The 25,156-nt window shown below is 49.1% G+C and overlaps 2 protein-coding genes across 2 annotated transcripts in view; one reads left to right on the top strand and one right to left on the bottom strand.

Annotated features, from left to right (window-relative positions):
* Positions 1-2,056: 2,056 nt before the first annotated feature.
* On the bottom strand, positions 2,057-12,180 carry LOC130114633 (cadherin-related family member 5). The gene is made up of 14 exons (XM_056282495.1): positions 11,968-12,180; positions 10,324-10,380; positions 10,140-10,232; positions 9,906-9,992; positions 9,254-9,364; positions 8,235-8,405; positions 6,976-7,066; positions 6,062-6,168; positions 5,741-5,941; positions 5,510-5,641; positions 4,910-4,988; positions 4,414-4,604; positions 4,293-4,313; positions 2,057-3,142 (listed from the first exon to the last, which is right to left on the bottom strand). The coding sequence occupies exons 1-14, from the start codon at positions 12,178-12,180 to the stop codon at positions 2,057-2,059; spliced, it is 2,640 nt and encodes an 879-aa protein (XP_056138470.1).
* Positions 12,181-24,541: 12,361 nt separating this feature from the next.
* kcp (kielin cysteine rich BMP regulator) overlaps positions 24,542-25,156 on the top strand; it is a 39,917-nt gene continuing 39,302 nt past the window's right edge. Inside the window, exon 1 of the mRNA XM_056282494.1 lies at positions 24,542-24,650. Within this exon, the coding sequence (XP_056138469.1) occupies positions 24,542-24,650 (109 nt within the window). The remainder of the gene's footprint in view (positions 24,651-25,156) is intronic.

Here is a 25,156-nt window from a genome sequence, read left to right as displayed (position 1 = left end):
CGGCAGTTCCGATAACACCGAGGGCGGTCTGGTGGCGGCCTCACCTGGCGTTGACTGTGGTGTTTTTGATGTCGTCGTGTGGAGTGCGAGGAGGTGTGTCAAGGGTGTCTGGCTGGGAGAGCTGGTGCTGGATCGGCTGGGAGGGCTTGGTCTGCTTCGTCCGGTTGCCACGGGGGACCACGGCCCCTGCCCGGAGCTGCACCCGAGGAGGAAACACGGGGGGCGTTTTTTGTTGTTGTTTGTTTTGGATGTATATGTTAGTTTGAATGTGTGTTCTTGTAGTTTTTAAACGTGTTTTTCTGTGTATGTTGCACTGCTGTGGGCTTTGGGGAAACGGGATTTGTGAAATGACAAAGTGTTCCTGATTCCTGATTCGTCCACCCATTCTCTGTGAGAAACTAACAGTTTTCTCCTTGGGGCAAGAGCAGCTTCACTGGAGAAAGTGGAGGTCAAGTGGGGAGCTCATCTCTGCTGTTGGTGTTGAGGGTGAAAAGGATGTGACTCCGCTGCCACCCGGGATTTCTAAGACAGTGTGACCCCGACAGCACAAACCTCAGTGCCTAGTGCCCTTCCATCAAAACCAGAGGTATTTGTGCACACACACACACACACACACACACACTGGCCTACAATCCTTTGTGTGTATTCTTTTTTTTTTCCTCCCCCCTTTTTCTCCCCAATTGTACTTGGCCAATTACCCCACTCTTTGGGAGCCGTCCCGGTCGCTGCTCCACCCCCTCTGCCCATCCGGGGAGGGCTGCAGACTACCACATGCCTCCTCCCATACACGTGGAGTCGCCAGCCGCTTCTTTTCACCTGACAGTGAGGAGTCTCACCAGGGGGGACGTAGCGCGTGGGAGGATCACGCTGTTCCTCCCAGTTCCCTCTCCCTCCTGAACAGGTGCCTCGACTGACCAGAGGAGGCGCTAGTGCAGCAACCAGGAGGCATACCCAAATCCGGCTTCCCACCCGCAGACACGGCCAATTGTGTCTGTAGGGACGCCCGACCAAGCCGGAGGTAACACGGGGATTCGAACCGGCGATCCCTGTGTTGGTAGGCAACGGAATAGACCGCCACGCCACCCGGACGCCTTACGTGTGTATTCTTGGTTTTGTGCATATACAGCACACACGTGCATGGCTGTTAGAGGACGGGAGTTGATCTACAGGAGGTGAAAAGCCGATGTTTGATAGCTAATCCCTTGTCAGCTCCTATTAGCTAAGAGAGATCGCTAACTGAATGACGTACACAAATAGTCACAAGGACCGTGTGGCGCAACAGCACTGTTGGCAACTTGTAGTTTAGGCCGGGCAGGTCCATCCACTCGAATCCCATTAGCAAGTTTTGTGCTTGTGTGCGTGCAGGGTGCATAAAAAGGACTTCAGTTCCTGGAGTCAGTCAGATAATGACTTTACTTACACGTTCAAACAGAAGCTGAAACAGCTTGTACAGTGAGCAGGTATAACACAAAACAGCCTCACAATGCCGCTGTGCACTAAATTGAGCTTCGACCTTCATTTTTGCAGCTATTTATGAAAATTAACTCTTATTTTTAAACATTTGAACATTATTATTAGTCATGACGAGTGGCTATACTTCCTGATAAGCTGATACTCGGTGTATATATTATGTTTTATTCTTCAGTCTATTGTAACATAGGCAGTCATACGTGTGATAGAAAAGAACAGCAGGAATCACATTTATAACATTGCTGTCAAAGTCCATCATCCCTAAACAAACTGCGAGCCACGAATGGCCTATAACTGCATTTGGTATGTTGATATATCACCTTAACTGTATGTTATACACTGAAAATACATATACACACATACATGTCCGCACGTGTGCTCGGCTTCTTCTGTTCGATGACTGTGCTGCGTGTAGCATTTATGTATTCTGTCTTCTTCGCTTCTTCAGAAGGTCGTACAGCACCGCGGCGTCACACTGTAATGTCTCTCTGTCGCCCGCCGTTCAATCCTGCCGTCTCTCCGCTTTTAATTCCGCTGGTCTGTCGTCCGCTCCTTCGCTCTCGACGCCTGCAATGTTAGAGCGAGGTCACTTGCTAATTAGCATAAAAGTGGGATTCAAACGAGCGAGCACTCTCAACAGCTCTTCCTCGTCAGACTCTAATTCGCCGTCACTGTTCTTGTCCGCGTCTTCGTCTCCCAGAAAGCCGTCATCGTCTTCCTCACCCTCTCCTCTGCTGTCCTGGGTGTTTCCCGAGGTCGTCGAGGCACTTCGTTCTTGAGGTGGACAGGCGGTGGTGTCCCCTGGTTCCTCCGGATGCCCATCGGTGTGTGTTGTGTCTGAGGTGGAGGTAGAGGTGGAGGGCAAGTCCACCTGACTGGGCATGTCTGTAGATAAAGTCACGGACGTTTGCTCTGGTGTCATTGTAGTTGTGGCAAGGGAGGACATGTCAACGCGGACTAATGCGACTTTAAGAGGAGCGTTCTCGGGTGTGGGTGGAGGGTTGTTAATCTCTTTTGGATAAGGTGCTTCTTGCTGGGCAGACGAGGGATCTGGCAGGCTGTCAGTACCAGGTGTGTGATATGGTGTGTCGGTATCTGTTGAAGCGATCGTGGGATGACATGAAGGAGTAGGAGAAGAAGGTGCAGAAGAAGACGGGTTGGTGACAGGGTTTACAGTGTCACGGCTGATGTTAGGTGGTTTCATTTCTGTGTTAGGAGAAAGGACAGGTGGAGTAGAAATAACATTTTCGGACACAAGGCTAGGGCTAGGTGGTGCAAGGTCATCAGAAGCCACTGTAGGGTCTAAGGCTTTGTCGGAAGGTGGGTTGGGTGAGCCAGGGTTGTCTTTGGGTGAGGCCGCGTTTTCAGCCTTATCTGCAGGCTTTACTTCAGAAACAGCCGGATGCATGGCGGGGGAGTTGCAGGAGCTTTTGACTGGTACAGAAACATCGCTGTTGAAGATCACAGGGTTGCACGCCGATTCTGTGGGGATAAAACTGGTGTCGGGTGCAGCGGTTGTGCTGGGTGGGGTAGGGCCTCGGCAGGGGGGCAGGTCTTGGTGGATGTAGATGCCAGGTTTGTCCTGGATGCTGAAGGAAGGGTTGTAGGTACCGAGGTCCTCGCAGTTAGAGGGTACTTCATCCATCTGTGCCATGGCGGAATGGTGACTGACCTAGAGATGGACAACAATCAGCAGGTCAACCTTTGGAGTATCACCCTAAAAGTCAACTGAGTTCGCAAAGCTGTAGTAAAACCACGACAAATCAGTCTCGACAGATTTTTGATCAGGTTAAGATGGTAGCTCTTGGGCGTCCGGGTGGTGTAACAGTGTATTCCGTTGCCACCAACACGGGGATCAGCTGTTCGAATCCCCGCGTTACCTCCGGCTTGGTCGGGCGTCCCTACAGACACAATTGGCCGTGTCTGCAGGTGGGAAGCCGGATGTCGGTATGTGTCCTGGTCACTGCACTAGCGCCTCCTCTGGTCAGTGGTGGTGCCTGTTCAGGGGGAGGGGGAACTGGGGGGAATAGCGTGAACCTCCCATGCGCTACATCCCCCTGGCAAAACTCCTCACTGTCAGGTGAAAAGAAGCGGCTAGCAACTGTGTGGTAGTCTGCAGCCCTCCCCGGATCGGCAGAGGGGGTGGAGCAGCGACCGAGACGGCTCGACAGAATGGGTTAATTGGCCAAGTACAACTTACCCCACTCTTCCGAGCCGTCCCGGTCTCTGCTCCACCCCCTCTGCCGATCCGGGGAGGGCTGCAGACTACCACATGCCTCCTCTGATACATGTGGAGTCGCCAGCCGCTTCTTCTCACCCGACAGTGAGGAGTTTCACCAGGGGGACATAGTGCATGGGAGGATCACACTGTTCTCCCCAATTTCCCCTTCCCCTGCGAACAGGTGCCCCAACTGACCAGAGGAGGCGCTAGTGCAGCGACCAGGACACATACCCACATCTGGCTTTCCACCTGCAGACACGACCAATTGTGTCTGTAGGGACGCTTGACCAAGCTGGAGGTAACACAGGGATTCGAACCGGCGATCCCCTGTGTTGGTAGGCAACGGAATAGACCGCCACGCTACCGGGACGCCCCCCAAATGGTAACTCTTCTAAGGAACTGCTACAATGGAGAACAGATGTGAAACCGCATAAATGAAAAAGTTGGGACATGAGAACCACGGTGAGGACCAGGGTGAGGACCATAGTGAGGACCAGGGTGAGGACCAGGGTGAGGACCAGGGTGAGGACCAGAGTGAGGACCAGGGTGAGGAGGAGTACAAGCAGAAAATAAAGGAGGAAGTGGCGGGCACACAACTCACCAGCTGGAACCACCTTAAGCTCTGCAGGTGTAAATGGAGAAAAAAACAAATCAGAAACACAAATTCAAAAAGGGGGCAAGACTGAATGAGGAGAAACTGACTTGACAGTTAGTTGGCTCACCACATTGGGATGTTTGCCCTGGGCCACACACCCTCTCTCCAGTGGGTCTTTCTTCCCCTTGTGTTTGCGGGTCAGCCACGACATGGCGTACGTCATACCTCCCAGTATAGTAAGGAACAAGACACACAGTGCCAACGCTTTGCCCACTGTACAGCTTGTCAGATGGTCACTTCCTGAAGGACCTAGAGGGACTGCAATGTCCCCACACACACACACACACACACATTCACAGGGGGAATTTAGTATGGCTGAGTCACCTGACCTACATGGGAAACCGGAGCACCCGGAGGAAACCCCACGCAGACACCGGGAGAACATGCAAACTCCACACAGAGGACGACCCGGGACGCCCCCCAAGGTTGGACTACCCCGGGGCTCGAACCCAGGACCTTCTTGCTGTGAGGTGACTGCGCTAACCACTGCGCCACCGTGCCACCATCTTGTAATTATGTCCTCTTTATCTACATTGTGTGTGTGTGTGTGTGTGTGTGCTTACTTGCTTGTCCTTTGGGCAGCACCTCCACTACTATACTTGCAAAGGCAGCATCACCTGATTCCTGGTCTACAGCTGCCACCTGCATATTGCCACAACACCATTTTTGTCATCACTGTTCTGATATAGTGGTTTCTGGGTAAAAGAGTCGAGCATGATGATGAAGAAGGATACATTTCAAAGGGCGGTGTGCAACAGTGGCGGCCGGCCAGCACGGCGCCGGGGCGCTGCCCCCTTCAAACATCAAGAGATGAAAATCTACTTAAACATGTTAAATATAATTTAGTTGTATAACGCAAATAATGATGAAAGAAAAGCGTTTTCAGTCTGTGAGCGCCTGTCAGCAGCCAATTAAATGTTGGTTCCAGATGGTATTTGGTGGATTTCTGTGTGTGTGCGCGCCAAGGTAAATTGCCCCTCCCCCCCAAATTTTTTAGCACCAACCACCACTGGTGTACAACCTATAAATGCTGCTCAGTATATCTGGGAGTTGATGACACAGTATTCTGATGTGAAGGGGCAGGATTTTCAAGTTGACTGTAACAGCTACCGGTGGATTGTGTTGGTGCGAGGTGTGTACACATGCGTGCTCTGAAAGCTCACCTCCAGGATGTGTTTCTGCTTTGGTTTGAGCTGGCTGGTCTTGGCAATTACGAGTCCCTCCTGTGTGACTTGGAAAGCGTCTGAGTGGTTGGACGCAGGACTGAAGGTGAAGTAGATCATTGGATTGAATCCCTGCCAGTCAGTGGAGTTAGAAAGAAAAGATAATGAGGAGAAAGTCAACATCGCTTGTGGTGATTTAGCTGGGTGTGCGTGTGGTGCATGTATGCATACGTGCATAAAGTCGTGGTCCTGCACACGTAACATCAGCACTTTGCTGCCGTAGGTGTTGATAAGAGCGGCGGGGTTCTTGCCCTCGGTCACAAAGCCGTGGTACTCAGTCCTGTCGAACCGTGGCTGAAACTGGTTCACAGCCAAAATGTGCACCAGAGCCGTGGCGACCGTGTACTTCCTGGGGTCGTCATCCTGGTAGGCCTGGGAGAGAGAGACAGTGAGAGAGAGAGAGAGAGAGACATACAGACAGAGCATCAGTAGGTTTGTTAGAAATGTGATATTTTCCATGCCGAACCCTTATGATGATGCTGTGAGTCTCACCATGACCTGCAGACGCAGCGTTGGAGTTGTAAGTCTGTCCTTGACCCCGCGGGTCAGCCTCACCTCTCCTGTCTTCCCGTCCATCAGGAAACGCCCATCGTCAGCCCCTAGCATTGATAGAAGTACATCACTTCCCACAACCAGCCGCTCCACGGAGACGAAGCTCAAACAAAACCACAATAATGGACAGTAACAGTATCTATAACGCCTGCCTTGTCTGCACAGGGAGCTGTCCTGGGTGTGTGTGTGGGTGTGTGTCAGTGGCGGCTGGTACTAAACATTTTTTTGGGGGGGGGGTCGCAATTTACCTTGGCACAGCCCACCTGACAGCTGCTTTAATGTCCACACAGTCACAGAGTTACTAAGAAGGACAATGTAGCCTATAGATTTTATCAGGGTTGGTAGACGGTGGATGATTGACAGTCGAAACAAGGCGTGGTGGTGGGTGTGAACATGATTGACAGCCATGAGAATTGTCCAATCACATGAAATCAAAAAGACATTAAAACAATACCAATTGACTGCCAATAAAAGTGGGGGTGTCTGGGGCAGCACAGAACTGCGCCCCCTGGAAAATCTGAGGAAACCAATCAGACAGCAGCCTCAGGTCACCTGCTCGCCACAAGTTTGAGGGCTTACATAAGGTATGGTTTGGCCGGCGCCCCTCACCCAGGAAGTATATGTATTCAGACAGAAACCAACCAAACACCATTTGAACCAATATTTAATGCTGCTGACAGACGCTCATAGACTGAAAACACTTTTATTTTATAATTATTTGCATTATACAACTAAATTATATTTAACATGTTTAAGTAGATTTTCATCTCTTGATATTTGAAGAGGCGGTGCCCCAGCGCCCTGTACTGGCCAGCCGCCACATGTGTATGTGTGTGTGTGTGTGTGTGTTGTACCTGAGAGAATGGTGTAACTGAGTGGGGAGCTGATTCCTTTGTCCCCATCCACAGCATGAATAGGACCAGGAGAGAAGTCCAAAACAATGTCCTGCGGCAGCAAAAGGCACGTTTAGAGCTCCTCAAACTGCAGTTTCAAATCACACTTTCCTGACTTGACACATCTGCGCATTTTTGAGACTCAAGTGGTGACCCTATGAGCCCATCTTGCCTGTGTTGTAGGTTAAACAGAGAACTTGTCAGCGGTTCAGAGGGCTATAAGAATCATTCATTCATCTTCAGCCGCTTCTCCGGGGTCGGGTCACAATCGCAGCAAGCCAAGTAGGGCACTGCAGATGTCCCTCTCCCCAGCAACGCCCTCCAGCTCCTCCTGGGAGATCCCAAGGTGTTCCCAGGCCAGATTTGACATGTAGTCCCTCCAGTGAGTTCTGGGTCTACCCCGGGGTCTCCTCCCAGTTGGAGGTGCCTGGTAAACCTCCAAAGGAAGGCGCCCAGGAGGCATCCTAATCAGATGTCCGAACCACCTCAAATGGCTCCTTTCGACACGAAGGAGCAGCGGCTCTACTCCAAGCTCCCTCCGGGTGTCCGAGCTCCTCACCCTATCTCTAAGGCTGAGCCCAGACACCCTCACTGGAGCCGCTTGTATCCGCGATCTCACCCTTTCGGTCACTACCCAAAGCTCATGACCATAGGTGAGGATAGGATGGAGTGGGAGACAGACAGGCGGATTGGTGCAGCATCGGCAGTAATGCGGACGTTGTACTGGACCATCGTGGTGAAGAGGGAGCTGAGCCAGAAGGCAAAGCTCTCAATTTACCAGTCAATCTTCATTCCAGCCCTCACCTATGGTAATGAGCTATATGAATCAGAATTTATTTTATTCTTGGAGAACAATAGCGCACTCTACAAAATGTGACCTTGTTGGTGCTGACACAGTGCAAGAAACGAGAAAACAATAAAGGAGTAAAACATCAGATGTGCAGCCAAACACAACAGCACCTCATACCAAGAAGCAAAGGAGAGATGATGCATTCAGAGCCTGCAACTGTTTCAGCAGCGACGTGTTCGGTTGTAGTTAATGTGGAAAGTACAACTCGCTACATTGCTGAAAATGCTTAAAAACGGGTACAAAAGCGGTGCAAAATGCAACAAGGCCGACGGCGTGCACACGAGCAGGGTTCAGCCAGTCACAAGATCAGGAGAGGTCAGTCGCTAACATTTCAACACTGCACTGCTAGCATGTGTCCTGTGCAACAGACCTCTTCCCCCTCCGTGACGTTGACTGTGTACACGGGGTTGGTGCAGATGCGGTTGGACTTGTCCTGGAAGAGCAGTGTGCAGGGCACGAACTGCGGGTACTGGTCGTCTCCGTCCAGGACCGTGATGGTGACCGTGGTGCTGGCGTTGAAGTGCTCAGCGGTGCTCATCTCCTGGATCAATCCAGATTTCAAATTTCCACGCAAGTTAGAAGCACATATGAACACTGACTATAATAAATCCATAGAAATTACTGTAGTATTCTTTAGTTGTTGTTTTTTGGTCACATAACTATACAAACATTATAGCCAGTACTATACACAGTATTTCCTGTCTGATTTTTTTAAAAAATCATATTACTGTTGTGGAAGAAAATATACATTAGAAATACTGTATTTCTTTTTTTGGGGGGGGGTTCCCCCCCTTTTTCTCCCCAATTGTATCAGGCCAATTACCCCACTCTTCCGAGCCATCTGTTCGCTTCACCCCCTCTGCCGATCCGGGGAGGGCTGCAGACTACCACATGTCTCCTCCGATACATGTGGAGTCGCCAGTCGCTTCTTTACACCTAACAGTGAGGAGTTTCACCAGGGGGACGTAGCGCGTGGGAGGATCACGCTATTCCCCTCAGTCCCCCCCCCCCAAACAGGCGCCCCGACTGACCAGAGGAGGCGGTAGTGCAGCGACTAGGATACCCACCCACATCCGGCTTCCCACTCGCAGACACGGCCAATTGTGTCTGTAGGGACGCCCGACCAAGCCGGAGGTAACACGGGGATTCGAACTGGTGATCCCCATGTTGGTAGGCAACGGAACAGACCGCCACGCTACCCGGATGCCAGAAATACTGTATTTCTGTAGTATAGAATGACCTGTAGCAGCGCTGTAGAAATACTGTAGTACATGGCTATCCGTATAGTAACATGATGGAAAACACAGTGAAGTAAACAACACTGATTTTAAAAGCTAGCTGTAAAGATGCACGACGTACAGATTCCACTGAAACGCACTCATCACCTACCGAGGCGTGGATCGTGACTGTGAGCAGGGTTTTAGTCTCATAGTCCAGAGGTTTTGACAGCATGATCTCTCCGCTGTTGGGGAGATCTACCTTGAAATACTCTGCATCAGGCTGCAGAAAACACAGACGTGTACACAAAAACAAATAAATAGGCAACCGATCGTAGAGTTGATGTCAGCTTCTTCTTTTTTGTTGATTTTTACCCCTTTTTCTCCCCCAATTATATCTGGCCAATTACCCCTCTCTTCTGAGCCGTCCCGGTCGCTGTGGAGGGCTGCAGACTACCACATGCCTCCTCTGATACATTGGAGTCGCCGGCTGCTTCATTTCACCTGACAGTGAGGAGTTTCACCAGGGGGACATAGCACGTGGGAGGATCACGCTAGTCCCTCCCCTAGTTCCCCCTCCCCTCCTGAACAGGCGCCCTGACTGACCAGAGGAGGCGCTAGCGCAGCGACCAGGACACGTACCCACATCCGGCTTCCCGCCCGCAGACATGGCCAGTTGTGTCTGTAGGGACGCCCAGCCAAGCCGGAGGTAACGCGGGGATTCGAACCAGCGATCCCCATGTTGGCAGGCAACAGAATAGACCGCTACACCACCCGGGCGCCCTGATGTGTGCTTACTTAAAGAACATAATGGCTGAACTTACAGATGTTGGGTCAATAGAGTAAATGATTTTGTCATCATCTTCATCCGTGGCCTGGACAGTAAACACCACTGTATTCACAGGTGTCAGCTGTACGACAAAAACACAAGCAGCCATGCTGACGTACACAGAGATTTATTTGACGTCAGTATTTTTGGGCTCAGATGCATATGCGAGTATGTGCATGTGTAAATCTACCCATATGTAAGTGCGTATGTTTGTATTTCGGTGTCTTACCTCGGTGACAATAAGAGATTGGACCGTGTTCTCTGCAAACACTGGTGAATTATCGTTCTCGTTGAGAACCTCCACCATGATGTTGTACACGCTCTTGAACAAAAAGGAATAAAAACATGAAAAAAAAGACATCTAGGGGGACACTAATGACACGGGGAAGGATGAATGAATGCACTGTCAATACCTGAAGCATTTCCTCTTCGTAACATTCAAGCTCAGCCATTAGGACAGGGCCCTGAACCTGAGAGAGAGAGAAAGAGGAAAACGGAGATTACTGATCTGATTCACCAGCAGTGATGGTCAAAGGCTGCACACTGGGAAGAGGATGACAGTGAGAGAGGATGGGTTTGATCTAAGGGGAAAATCATGGGGTAAATTTATTACTGTTCACACTGGGAAGAAAAGATGAGACATCTTGAGATCTCGGGGCTGGAGGGTGTGCTCCAATTATCGGGGCACCACATTGCTCAGCCTCCCTGGGAAAGTCTACTCTAGGGTGCTGGAAAGGAGGCTCCAACCAATTGTCGAACCTTGGATCCAAGAGGAACAATGCGGATTCCGTCCTGGCTATGGAACAACGGACCAACTCTTTACCCTTGCGGAAGTGCTGAGGGGGACATGGGAGTTTGACCAGCCAGTCTGCATGTGTTTTGTGGACTTGGAGAAGGCTTACGACCATGTACCCCGGGACACTCTGTGGGGGGTACTGCGGGAGTATGGGATACCGGGGCAGTTGCTACAAGCCATCTGGTCCTCGTATAACCAAAGTGCGAGCTGTGTCCGCATTCTCGGCACAAAGTCAAACACGTTTTCGGCGGGTGTCGGACTCCACCAAGGTTGTCCCTTGTCTCCGATTCTGTTTGTGATATTCATGGACAAGGTGCAGCCAAGGTGAGGAGTGTGTCCGGTTTTGGGAACCTCAGAATTGCATCTCTGCTCTTTGCAGATGATGTGGTTTTGTTGGCTTGATCAGAACACGACCTCCAGCGTGCACTGGGGTGGTTTGCAGCTGAGTGTGAAATGGCCGGGATGAGAGTCAGTACCTCCACGTCTGAGGCCATGGTTCTCTACCAGAAAATGGTGGAATGCTCCCTCAGGGTTGGGGATGAGTTGTTGCCCCTAGTGAAGGAGTTCAAGTAAAGTATCTCAGGGTCTTGTTCACGAGTGAGGGTAGGATGGAGCGGGAGATTGACCGGCGGATGTTGTACCGGACCGTTGTGGTGAAGAGGGAGCTGAGCCGGAAGGCAAAGCTCTCAATTTACCAGTCGGTCCAAACCTCACCGATGGTCATAAGCTTTGGGTAGTGACCGAAAGGATGAGATCGCAGATACAAGCAGCTGAAATGAGTTTCCTCCGTAGGGTGTCTGGCCTCAGCCTTAGAGACAGGATGAGGAGCTCAGACATCCGGAGGGAGCTCGGAGTAGAGCTGCTGCTCTTCATGTCGAAAGGAGCAGGTTGAGGTGGTTCAGGCATCTGATCTTCTTGGCGCCTTCCTTTGGAGGTTTTCCAGGCACGTCCAACTGGGAGGAGACCCCGGGGTAGTTCCAGAACTCGCTGGAGGGACTACATGTCCAATCTGGCCTGGGAACACCTTGGAATCCCCCAGAAGGAGCCGGAGGGCGTTGCTGGGGAGAGGGACGTCTGGAGTGCCCTACTTAGCTTGCTGCCACCGCGACCTGACCCCGGAGAAGCGACTGATGATGAGATGAGAAGAGATCTTGAGACCTCAGACAGGGTTGATGATAAAGCTGAACAACTTTCTTACAGTGGAAATACTGCAGCTACATTATAGATAAATAGGCACAGGGAAATGTCTTGACGCATTTACCTCACGGTTTAGGACCTTCTCCGACGATGTGTTGAGACGAAGGTTTCGCCCATCCAGGAAGAACCAGTCGGCATCTTTCCCTTCAAGCCTCCATTGAACCCATTCTCCTGTGGTGTCTGCGATGAGCTCAGTGATGAGTTCTCCTCTGAGGCTGTTTTCTCTGATCGTCGCAAATATGTCTTGACCATCCAAACATCCACCCCATCCAGACATGCCTGCAAACACACACATGCAAACACACACACGCAAACACACACATGTGCATGTATTAACTGTGAGGGAAAGAGGTAAACTGTGAATGGGGACTAAATATGTGGGTAATAAGTGTGAATTAAAATGGTTATACCTGTGGCTGTGTGCAGACAGACAAAGAGTACCAGGGAGTAGATGAGAGCCCTGCCTAGAGACAACCGCCATGATTTTAGCTCAGTGACAGCCATTCCTTGGCCTAAAAGGGGCTTTAGGGCCGGCCCTAGACTCAGTCAGGCCTCAGAAATCTGTTCTATCTGCTGAAAAAGAGAAAAAAAATGTCTTTAAAAGTTGAATTAAAAAGTCCAAGAGCTAGCTTTAACCAGAAGATAATGTGGCCCAAAGTATCAGTACAAAGCAGTGGCGGCCGGTGCTAAAAAAATTTTTTTTTGGGGGGGGGGGCACAATTTTCCTTGGCGCAGCACACCTGATAGCTGCTTTAATGTCCACACAGTCACAGAGCTATTAAGAAGGACAATGTAGCCTATAGATATTATAAGGGTTGGTAGACGGTGGATGATTGACAGTTGAGACGAGGCATCATGGTGGGTGTGAACATGATTGACAGCCATGAGAATTGTCCAATCACATTAGATCAAAAACATTGAAACAATACCAATTCACTGCCAATAAAAGTGGGGGTGTCTGGGGCAGCACAGAACGGCGCCCCCTGGAAAATCTCAAGAAACCAATCAGACAGCAGCCTCAGGTCACCTGCTCGCCACAAGTTTGAGGGCTTACATGAGGTATGGTTTGGCCGGCGCCCCTCACCCAGGAAGTATATGTATTCAGACAGGAAGTATATGTATTCAGACAGGAAGTATATGTATTCAGACAGGAAGTATATGTATTCAGACAGGAAGTATATGTATTCAGACAGGAAGTGTATGTATTCAGACAGAAATCACCCAAACACCATTTGGAACCAGTATTTAATGGCTGCTGACAGGCGCTCACAGACTGAAAACACTTTTATTTCATTATTATTTGCATTATACAACTAAATTAGATTTTCATCTCTTGATGTTTGAAGGGGGTGGCGCCCCAGTGCCCTGTACTGGCCAGCCGCCACTGGTACAAGGATAAAACCCCCAACTGCCCTCCAACCGTGCAGACAAATGCCTCCAACCGTGCAAAGAAATACACACACACAAACACACACACACACACACTACACTCTGTCCAATAAATCCCTCAAATCCCCTGTAAATGAGTTTCCTCTTGGCTGGTCCCAGTCTTGGAAAGCAGACCAGTAAATCAGCACCACCAGTCATCCCCACTTCACCTCTCCTCCACCTTGCTCCTCCCTTTCTCCCTCTCCCTTCACGTCGTCACACTCGCTTCAGGTGTACTCTGTTAACTCTTAGGGATGCCCGTTGTTGACTTTGTTTTTTCATTTACTGAAAATTTAACAGAATATGTTCCGATGCGAGCGGTTAAGCGGGACGTTGCAGGTACCGCACAGATGAAAAGGCCCAAACACGAGGAAAAGTGTGACGGGGCAACCGCCCGGTGACCTTAACTAATGAATCCTCTTTAGCTGCTCGACTCGACGTGGCTAAATCTGTGTGCTGTGTCCCTACAACCAAGTGCTTCTGCAGACATGAACGCCACATAAATAAAGCTCGGCATACGGACGAGCTGAGGAAATATGGACATATGGTTTGGGTGTAATGTGTTAAAAACGGGCTGTGGGTCAGAACTTTATAGAGTTTTACAGTTTCTCCGAATACATTTATGTACGTATAGCAGTCTGTGTGTGTGTGTGTGTGTGTGTGTATACCTGCGTATGATTTTGTCTGTGGGTGGGTGGGTGGCTGGGGTGGGGTGGGGGAGGGGGTGGGGGGGCAGGTACACTATTTAGTTCCAGAACAATAATTCCACAGTTAGCAAACAGCTCATTAGCATGACGCGAGAAGAAGCGGTTATATGTTGCACATGACACACGGCAACCTTACATGCAGACACAGACGACCACATACTGTTGAGCTCAATCAACTGACCTGTTGTTTACCAAGTCCTCAGCAGGCCGTCTGTAAGTCTCCTTACATGTCCCCGGCGTGTCGTGGACGCGGCATCCCTGCCCGTGGACACTCCACCCTCACCTACACGCAGATCTGCACCATAACAGACGGATCTCAGCCGCTGGAAACACGCCCCATTAAAAAAAGGCCACTCGTAAATCCAGGTGGAAACGTATGAAAATCAACAGAGGAAGGAAAGTGGACAGTGCTAATCACACACCCAGACACACACACACACACACACGCACGTACACCCCCACCCCCCGCCCCCACCCCCCACGTACGTTCAAAAAGCAGACGGCGGCTTATGCTCGGTGTCCTGGGATCAGTGTCACCTCGGACTAAAGATGGAAGGTGGGGTTTACCTGGCTGGGGACAAAAGTGGTGGCCAATCAGATTACGTTACAGAAGGGACCGGAACTTGGCAGGGGCGGAAGTCAGGGACCGGAGGAGTGAGTCACTTTCAGAGATTTGTCCGGCAGGGCGCTAAAGGACTCGACAGCCAGCCGTAATTCACAAGTCAGCGTGTCGATAACTCGCTTTCTCTCGCGCACGTCTCCTCTTTTTTTATATCGGTTTACAGAGTTGTGCGCACAGTTTGTATCAGGGTTGTGTATCGGCGAGCATCGGGCGATACGATGCGTATCGCGATACAGGGGGTTACAATTCAATATATCGCGATATATATCGTGATACTGTAAGAAAGGGTGATTTAGCGCGATTTCATAGGCCTGTGTTTTCTGTGCTTATGCTACTTCCTGTCTCGGTTTACGTTGTCAGGTTGGAGCGGAAGAGTCACATGGCTGAAGATGGATTGCGACACTGTTGTCCAGCGCAGCGTTTCCCAACCCAGTCCTCAAGGACCCCCTATCCTGCAGATTTTCATTGTAACCCTGCATAGGTAGCCCCGTTTGTACTGACTCGACCAATCATCTCACAGCACTTAATTATGCAAGGTGTGCAACACCCGACATAATTCACTGCTGATTGGTTGAATAACGACAAACAGGTACCTATTCAGGGTTGCAAAGAAAATCTGCAGGACAGGGGGTCCTTGAGGACTGGGTTGGGAAACACCGGTCTAGCGGTCGCGGGGTTACACACAACACAAAATGTTTGTCACAAACCTTTACCATGTTAACAATTAGAAATCGATACAGTGGCTTTGAGAATCGATACAGTACCACAAAAGACAATATCGCGATACTCTAGTGTGTCGATATTTTCTTACACCCTTATTTTGTATACAGCGTTTCAGACTCGTGTCCAAAGAGTTGAAGGGCGCAGGCTTTGCCTACGTAGCTTCTACCTGTTTACGTCCTTGGGTTCGCTCGATTAGAAATCCCTGCTGGCTAATAGCAGCTAATGGGGTTTGACAGGGGATTACCTATCAAACATCACCTGTTTGTCTCATGTGGATCAGCCCACATCCTGGAAGCAGAGGCAGGCTGCATGCACACGTGCACGCACACGCAGACGACACACACACACACACACATACACCAAAAGCAACGAGTCTGCAAATATAATTACTCTGAAATGTTTTTGCCCCGGTGCCAAGTCTGCCCCGGTGAGGGTTTTCCATGGCATGAAAAAAAAAAAACCCCAGGGCGAAAAGCTATTCAGACACAAGCGGCTCATTATCCCGGGGAAAGCTAATGAACAACTGTAACAGTCGGTTCAAGAAAACAGACAAAAGAGGACCCCCGAGAGGCCACTCGTGTCGATGCTAGTCAGTGGGCGACAATTAGCCGGTGCCAACATTGTGAGATTTTCAATTGTCAAGCAACTTTATGTGAATGTGCTCATGGAAATACTTTCGCTCAAATCTTTTAAGTGTAGGGAAACCCCCCACTGGTTGACTTTTTTACTTGAAGTTGTTGAGGCAAATTTTAAGGACAGTTAAACATGCCTGACCTAAAATGCCAGAACTAAATGGTAAATGCTTTGTCATCATCTGCAACACCTGAAATGATCATAACACAATAAAACTGAAGATCCATCCATTATCCGAACCGCTTATCCTGCTACCAGGGTTGCGGGGACGCTGGAGCCTAGACCCAGCAGTCATTGGGCAGCAGGCGGGGAGACGCCCTGGACAGGCCGCCAGGCCATCACACGGGGCTAAAACTGAAGATGCAAGAGTAAAATCATAAAAAGGTCATTTAAACTTGAAATGGGAAAAAAAAAATTGTTTTCGCATTTTTCTGATGTATTTCGCATTTGCTGTTTGGTGTGTAGCCTGCAGTGTTTGCTATTTGCCATTTGACATTGGCGTTGAATGTTCTCCATGCCAGAGTAGCGTGTAAAAGAGGAGATGTGGACCCTTGTGGGGGAAGAGGCTCGCTGACACCTCAGACACCAGAGGGAGCCAGACATTACACTACCATCAGCTTTATGTTAAACCCATTATCCAGTACACAACACGACAACAACAGTGCAATGCGGGACCACCCCTCTCCATACTACCTCACTAACTTTGGTTCAGCTGTCTGACTCTGTTCAAGGTGAGAAAGATGGGTCTTTAAAGCCAAAGCCACCTTATTTTGCCATTGTGTTCTTGCAGTGAATTTGTCTTCTGCATTTAACCCATCCTATTGTATAGGAGCAGTGGGCAGCTGCAGCACCCGGGGACCAACTCCAGTTCTTCTTTCAATTGCCTTGCTCAGGGGCACAGGCAGGAGTATTCACCCCAGATAGCAAAATAGCTGTGGCCCGGACCCGTCCCACACTGACACTTTCATCCGGCCCACATACCACGTGGAATGATGGCACTTGGGCGGTCCGCTCCTGTTTGTCAGATCTGGGACAGAACCAAGCCATAACAATGCCACATGTGCCACATATTTGCCAAAGGTGGCCCATATTTGTTTTGTGATATTTGGGCCATATTCACCATTTACCACACGGGCCACTTCAGGGTCACATCCAGATTACATGTTGCCCAGAGCACCGCATCTTTGCCAAAAAAGGCCCACATTTGATTTGGCATATTTGGGCCATATTTGCTATTATACATGTGGGCCACTTCAGGCTCACATCCATTTTGTCAGGGCCAGAAGAAGACCACCAGTGCTGCATCGTTGCCTGAAGGGGCCCACATCCAGATGCTGTCTGGGACCCTAACATGCATGTCTTTTTGATGGTGGGAGGAAACCGGAGCACCCGGAGGAAATCCATGCAGACACAGGGAGAACATGTAAACTCCACACAGAAAAGACCTGGGAAAGCATGGGGTTCGAACCCAGCACCTTCTTGCTGTGAGGTAACAGTGCTAACCACTGGGCCACCGTGCCACCCATCATCATGTGGTTAGCATATACAAACCCCAATTCCAAGGAAGTTGGGACGTTGTGCAAAACGTGAATAAAAACAGAATACAATGATTTGCAAATCCTTTTCGACCTATATTCAGTTGAATACACTGCAAAGACAAGATATTGAATGTTCAAACTGATAAACTTTATTGTTTTTTGCAAATATTCACTCATTTTGAATTTGATGGCTGCAACACGTTCCAGAGAAGCTGGGACAGGGGCAACGAAAGACTGGGAAAGTTGAGGAATGCTCAAAAAACACCTGTTGGGAACATTCCACAGGTGAACAGGTTAACTGGGAACAGGGGAGTGTCATGATTGGGTATAAAAGGAGCATCCCCGAAAGGCTCAGTCGTTCACAAGCAAGGATGGGGCGAGGTTCACCACTTTGTGAACAACTGCGTGAGCAAACAGTCCAACAGTTTAAGAACAACGTTTCTCAACGTACAGTTGCAAGGAATTTGGGTATTTCATCATCTACAGTCCATAATATCATCACAAGATTCAGAGAATCCGGAGAAATCTCTGCACATAAGCGGCAAGGCCGAAAACCAACGTTGAATGCCCGTGACCTTCGACCCCTCAGGCGGCACTGCATTAAAAACCCACATCATTGTGTAAAGGATATGACCACGTGGGCTCAGGAGCCCTTGGGAAAACCATCGTCAGTTAACACAGTTGGTCGCTACATCTACAAGTGCAAGTTAAAACTCTACCATGCAAAGCCAAAGCCAGATATCAACACCACCCAGAAACGCCGCCGGCTTCTCTGGGCCCGAGCTCATCTGAGATGGACTGACCCAAAGTGGAAAAGTGTGCTGTGGTCTGACGAGTCCACATTTCACATGGACGTCGTGTCCTCCGGGCTAAAGAGGAAAAGGACCATCCAGATTGTTATCAGCGCAAAGTTCAAAAGCCAGCATCTGTGACGGTATGGGGGTGTGTTAGTGCCCATGGTATGGGTATGTCTGTGAATGTTCTCCTTCATCCAGGTCATGGTTATCCAAAGGAGTTGAATCAAGTGCAACTGGACTTGGTATATATCCGTGAAGACGTTTCGCCTCTCATCCAAGAGGCTTCCTCAGTTCGTGCCTTTCTGACTAGACCAAGCTAGTCTGACTGGCTGCTGATGAGACTCAGATCAAACTAGTCTGACTGGCTGCTGACGAGACTCAGACCAAGCTAGTCTGACTGGATGCTGATGAGACTCAGACCAAGCTAGTCTGACTGGCTGCTGATGAGACTCAGACCAAGCTAGTCTGACTGGCTGCTGATGAGACTCAGACCAAGCTAGTCTGACTGGCTGCTGATGAGACTCAGACCAAGCTAGTCTGACTGGCTGCTGATGAGACTCAGACCAAGCTAGTCTGACTGGCTGCTGATGAGACTCAGAATTTATCCTCTAGGAGTCGTTGTCAGAACTATTGATATGCGTGGCTCTTTGTGATCCGATGTTTACCAACGCCCGTCGCTAACAGAGCCATAGATATGAGTGGCTCTTTTGTGTACCGATGTTTGGCCGCGCCCGGTATGGTATGGGTAACTTGCACATCTGTGAAGGCACCATTAATGCTGAAAGGTACATACAGGTTTTGGAGCAACATTTGCTGCCATCCAAGCGGAGGGACAGGATGCCCCTTATGAACCATAATGGACTAAAACAAAACAGCATGTGAATAAAGTCAAAGTCAAAATGAAAATCTGTTTTATGTTAGGTAAAGTAGTACCAGTCGTGACATTTCACTCCACATACTAAATCACAGAGTAGCTTTATTTGCTCCAATCACAACAATCTTCATGTAATAATGTAAAAGAGCTAATGTGGTGATCTGAGCTGTGCACAGAGCTCCCTTGGGGATTGCATTGTGGGCAAAGCGCTTTGCACTGTGAAGAGATGTTATCCACACCCAGATAGCAAAATTGCTGTGGGCTGGACCCGTCCCACACTGACACTTTCATCCGGCCCACATACCATGCGGAATGATGGCACTTGGGCGGTCCGCTCCCATTTTTCAGATCAGGGCCAGAACCAAGCCATAACAATGCTGCATGTGCCACATATTTGCCAAAGGTGGCCCATATTTGTTTTGTGATATTTGGGCCATATTCACTATTTACCACACGGGCCACTTCAGGGTCACATCCAGATTACATGTTGCCCAGAGCACCGCATCTTTGCCAAAAAAAGGCCCATGTTTGATTTGGCATATTTGGGCCATATTTGCTATTATACATGTGGGCCACTTCAGGCTCACATCCATTTTGTCAGGGCCAGAAGAAATCAGAAATCAGAAAGAATGTATTATTATTTCAATCGTATATTTTCATACACAAAAGAGACAAAATTCCATTTCTCACCGGCCACAGCAGTGTAACACAAAAGACCAAAAACAAAAACATATCCAAAAGAAAACGACACCACCAAAAACATACAAAAACGGAGAGAACAAAGCAAAAAACAAACAAACAGTCAACAACAGTCCATTCAGGAAATTGTGATGAAGGCCATCAATGCGGGATCACTGCCTGAAGTGGCCCACATCCGGAGGCTAGCTGGGACTGATGATGTGCTTGAGGACACAACCACACTGTTAATACAGGTCTTAGTTTACTTTTTCTCCTGAAGAAAACACCTTGGTGCACAAAATGTTGTTATTTTCCTGTTTCCATTAGATCGCATTTGCAACCAAATGCAGAGATGCTGTCCTCACTGGTGATTGGGGACCCAAGTGAACGCTTAAAAATCAGGGCAGCTAATAAGGGGACGTACATACAATTGTTTTGTTTTTTGTTTTTCAGGAATCAGGAACACTTTATTTATCATTTTCCATGAAATGAAACTGTTGACATATATGAAATGTGTGCTCTTAACTGTAGAAGTAAATCTTTAATTTTGTATTAACACAGGCAAACCTCATGAGTACATACGGGTACTGTGTGGCGGTCTAGCACTGGGTATGCACGCCAGAATCGCTGCACAATTCAACTCTGACAACAGAAACGAAATATCGTCCCCCCCCCCCCGCCCACAGCAGGGCAACACAAAGACACATCCAAAAACTACAAGAGACACGTATACCCAAACTAACACACATATCCAAACTAACACCTATACCCAAACTAACACCTATACCCAAACTAACACCTATACCCAAACTAACACCTACACCCAAACTAACACACATATCCAAACTAACACCTATACCCAAACTAACACCTATACCCAAACTAACACGTATACCCAAACTAACACATATCCAAACTAAACACACATACCCAAACTAAACACATATACCCAAACTAATACACATATCCAAAATAACACATATGTCTAAACTAACACACATACCCAAACTAACACATAAGAAGGAACGGCAGCCAGGTTGACCGTCGGAACTGCCGGTCTGCATGGGCTAGCAGTTAGCTTAGCCCGCCCAGCTTCCGCCTCCTTTCAGACCGCCTTCAGCGTTTCCTCTTCGGGCACAGCTCCGGGCAGGGCCGTGGTCCCTGGGCCCACAGCACCGAGCAGACCAGGCTCTCCCAGCCATCAAACGAAGCCACAGACTTAGACGTGGACAAAGCCACGTCATGGACGGTTCTGGGCGAGGCCGCCATCTTCCCACACCGGAAGCGGCTTGCCGTTTCCGGTTTGGTTGGTTTACTTTGGTTACAGAGCATCCCTTTGGCCTAGAATAAACGTCGTAGTTTTTACGTTTTCAACTTTGTTTTTTTTTTATGTTCACAAATTGGACTACAGAATTATGTTATTCATCCTAATTTGTGTGTATGTGTGCACGCGCGCGCGCGTTGGCGCGCGTGCGTGCACGTGCGTGTGTATGCGCGCGGTCAACGTGTCGCGTGCCGGTGTGTCTGTGAAGGCTAATGTTTGATTTAAATTCAAGGAGTTTAATTAAATTTAGGTCTCCTTCTATCTCATATGAATCAGTTTCCGTCTAATGCGCAGTTGGTGTTTCTAGTTCACTAGTGTAAACTACTATTAGGACACGTTAGCCCCCCTAGCTAACGGGTCTGACCCTGTAGCCGAGCGGTTAGTGACGTCGCCTTGTGGTACAGTACACCTCCTATCGAATCCCGCACCGGGCAACAAAATAACCGCTTACACTAGGATCGAGGCTAATTAGTTCAAATGGGTGCGATGGCATCCTGTCCCTCCGGCATTGTTCCAGCAAGATGCGTAGATAAAGCATGGCGAGTCAAAAGCAGCAGGGAGGCCGACTCGTTCTCCACCACAACCCAGTGGCGGAGCCCAAAACTAATGAGGGGGAATCCCCACAACTCTTTCACGTCACTCCTCGTTTAGCATTTATATTAAAACCGCTCCCTGGATTATTCCAACACACTTCCAAGAGCAATTCCATTAAACCCCCTTATCTGTCTGCATCTTACATTAGAGGAGCAATGATATCCCATTATCCCAAGGAACTTGGAATGTGTGTGGGGGGGGGGGGAATACCCGACACTGTGGGAGAAGTGTCCTTATTACAGAGTAGCAGGCATGAGTCATGCAAAACAATTGGTTTGGCATGGGGGGGGGGGAGCTGGGAGAGTCTGATCTAAAATCAGGTGTTCTTTAGATGTGCGATGTCACGGCATCTCATTCTCCCTGGTGAACTGCTGCAGATTTGAGTCGAGCTCGGCTCCCTCTTAGAGATATTATCACTGACTGTGTAAAGGGGGGGGATAAAGCCCCCCCCAAAAAATAGTTACTGACTTTCTAAAGGGGGGATAAAGCCCCCCCCCAAAAAATTGTTGGCGTCTCTGCAAAAGGGAACAGTACAATCACACACCATTCCATCAGGGCATCAGGATGATAAGGACTTTGTCTGGCTCCGCCATTAAACAAAACACGTGGAACTGCCTATCATCAAACAAACTCACAATGTTGACAAAAAGCATGCATGCATAGATCTCTTGTTCAGTGGATATGTGCACATGTGGGTGATTCTTCAGTTAAGAGAGTTTTTCTATCCACAGGGTAGATTAAAAAAACACACACATTTAAAAAACCAGTTATTGTATTTATTAGAGTTAGGCTGTGTTAGCTGTGAAAAAAATACTTGTGTCTCGGTGATGACATTTTAATACTTGATCAGTATGTTGAAAATTCAAATGTGCCAGAATTTCACTGCTTTGGGCTTGTCCCCAACCCAGACCTTTTAACTTCCCCCTCTATAATAAAGTAATAAAAGTGGTCAAATTCATTAACGTATTGATTAACTCCTTAATTGCTTTGCATTTTCTCATAATAGTTTAAAAAGACACATTTCAAATTCGTGTGGATGTGCAGTTTGCACATTTTTATAGTTGAACACAGCTGTCCCTCATGCATCTGTCATTACATCACACCCAACATTTTAGAGCAATAACGTAACGCGGTTGCCATGGAAACGAGAAGTGCCAGAGGCGCGTGAGCAGCCGTGGCAGAAGCGTGAGGTTTTCATGTCACAAATGTAATGATAAGCTTTATGTGTCCTGGTCTGACAGGATGGTTATTAGGCCTCATTACCACACACGTTACTAGCTGAGTATTTTAGCTCAGAAATAAGAAACTTCACTTTATTCACCTATATCCATTGTACATTGTATGCTAGCTAACAAGTTAGCTTAGCGAGTCTAAGACTTGGCCCCCTTTTTCTCCGAACAGTGAAAACGGTCATGACCATCACGTGTCATGACGTCACATGTTGCAACTTTGAAAAAAGCATTATGACGTCACACTTCTTTTGTAGGACGATCAAAGCTACATTAAGATAGTTGTTCCACACCACTTAACAGAGCTTTTGGGGGAAAAAAACAGATTTTAAAGAATTTTTTTTTTTTTCAAATTTTCAAGCCAAACGTGCCCCAAATTGAAGTGTGTGTGTGTGTGTGTGTGTGTGTGTGTGTGCGTGTGTGTGCGTAGACCGTGTCACAGCAATCCTACATATATGTGGGTGCACTGAGAACATTACACAAACAAGACAAGCAAAGCTGAGTTGTATAAGGCGACATGCGGGGGGGGAGGAGGGGGAGGGGGGTGAGGAGTTATGGAAACAAGACTGAGCGCATTGACATACACCATGGCTGTCTCAAATGCAGTGAAACATGACCACCACCACCACCACCACCACCCTCTGTTACACACACACACACACACACTCACGCACACACTCACGCACGACACACCGAGCCGCTCCATTATGGCTCCCCTCCAGGCTCCGGACCAGGTTTTAGTTGAGTACCGCACGAGGGTCTTCAGGAATCAACGCCACTGTGAACACTGAAGGGTGGAGAAGCAGAGGGTTTTTTTTTTATGCAAACAAAAAAAAGGGGACCCAAGGGGAAGAAAAGAAAACCGAGGGAAGATTCGGTACAGCAGGGGATCCAAAAGAGCCATTAGGGGCCGAAAGGGAGCGAGCCACGCACGCGCAGAGTGCCGCGCGCACCTGAAGTATCTGTCCGCCTGTTGTTGTTTTTTTTAATAATAATAATAATTAACGTCATGATCCGGCCACTACGGGGGGGAGGGGGGAGTATCTCACGAAAAACGAGAAAACCATTCAAATCCATCCGCACGAGCGAAAGCCGGCGCGCGCCCGCCCCCCCTCCCAATATGTGTGCGCGCGCGCGCGCGCAAAGAAGTGACGCTCCCTTTGTGACCCCGCGTGTATCCAGATGTTTCGTGTTTTCTCTCTGACAGGGGGAGGGAGGGGAGGGGAGGGAGGGAGGAGGGGAAGAGAGAGAGAGAGGAGGGGGGGGTAAAAAAAACTCCTCTCGGAATGAATAGAAACATTTGGGAAGTCGTGTTGCGCGTTGGTCGGGACGAGACCTTCTCTTTTTTTTAATGATTATTTTAACGAAAGGGGTCTGTAAACGATGTAAACGAGGATCCTCGTTCAGCAGCGAGACAGGGGTTGTGTGCGTGTGTGTGTGCGTGTGTGCGTGTGCGCGCGTGTGCAGGTTTTCCTTTGCGGCGTGTGCAGAATGGGGACCGGCGGACTGGGGACTCTGCTGCTCGTGGAGCTGAGTCTGCTCGCGCTCCGGAGCGCGCCGCTGTCCGTGCGGAGTCAACCTACCCCGAGCCACCACAACGGTAGGTAGACGCGCGCGCGCGCGCGGGGCGCGTTGTTCAGAGGCGCTGCGCACGCGCAGGCGATGCTGACCTTGCTTATCTCCCATCGCTTTGCAGGTTTTCGTTGAAATGCGCGCAACCTTTACCTTTGCACCTTCTGACCAACTTTTCCTCGTCTTGAGGTTTGCCACGTTATGAGGAAAATAGTCCCCCCCGTGTCGTTTTGCAGCGCCCAACGGTGAAGAGGCATCTCTTCTTCTTCTTCTTCTTCTTTTCTTTCTTTTTAAGACCTGGGAGTTTCTTACAAAGCCTGTGTAGCACTAACGTGCAGACGGGTCAGACCTATCATGATGGCCGAGAGGTGTTGTGTAATGCCCCGGTGTCCTGTCTGAGCTCACTGAGGCGCTCATGTGTGAAGGCCCTAATGAATGGCTTCATTCTGGTCCACTCTCGCACAGACTCGAACTCACCGTGACACAGAAATCACCCTCTTGAACATTGGATGGGGGGTATGACCCAGTATGCGG

The sequence above is a fragment of the Lampris incognitus genome, chromosome 6 (genome assembly GCF_029633865.1).
Source record: "Lampris incognitus isolate fLamInc1 chromosome 6, fLamInc1.hap2, whole genome shotgun sequence".
Classification (NCBI taxonomy): Eukaryota; Metazoa; Chordata; class Actinopteri; order Lampriformes; family Lampridae; genus Lampris; species Lampris incognitus.
This window is presented reverse-complemented; position numbering and strand designations above follow the sequence as displayed.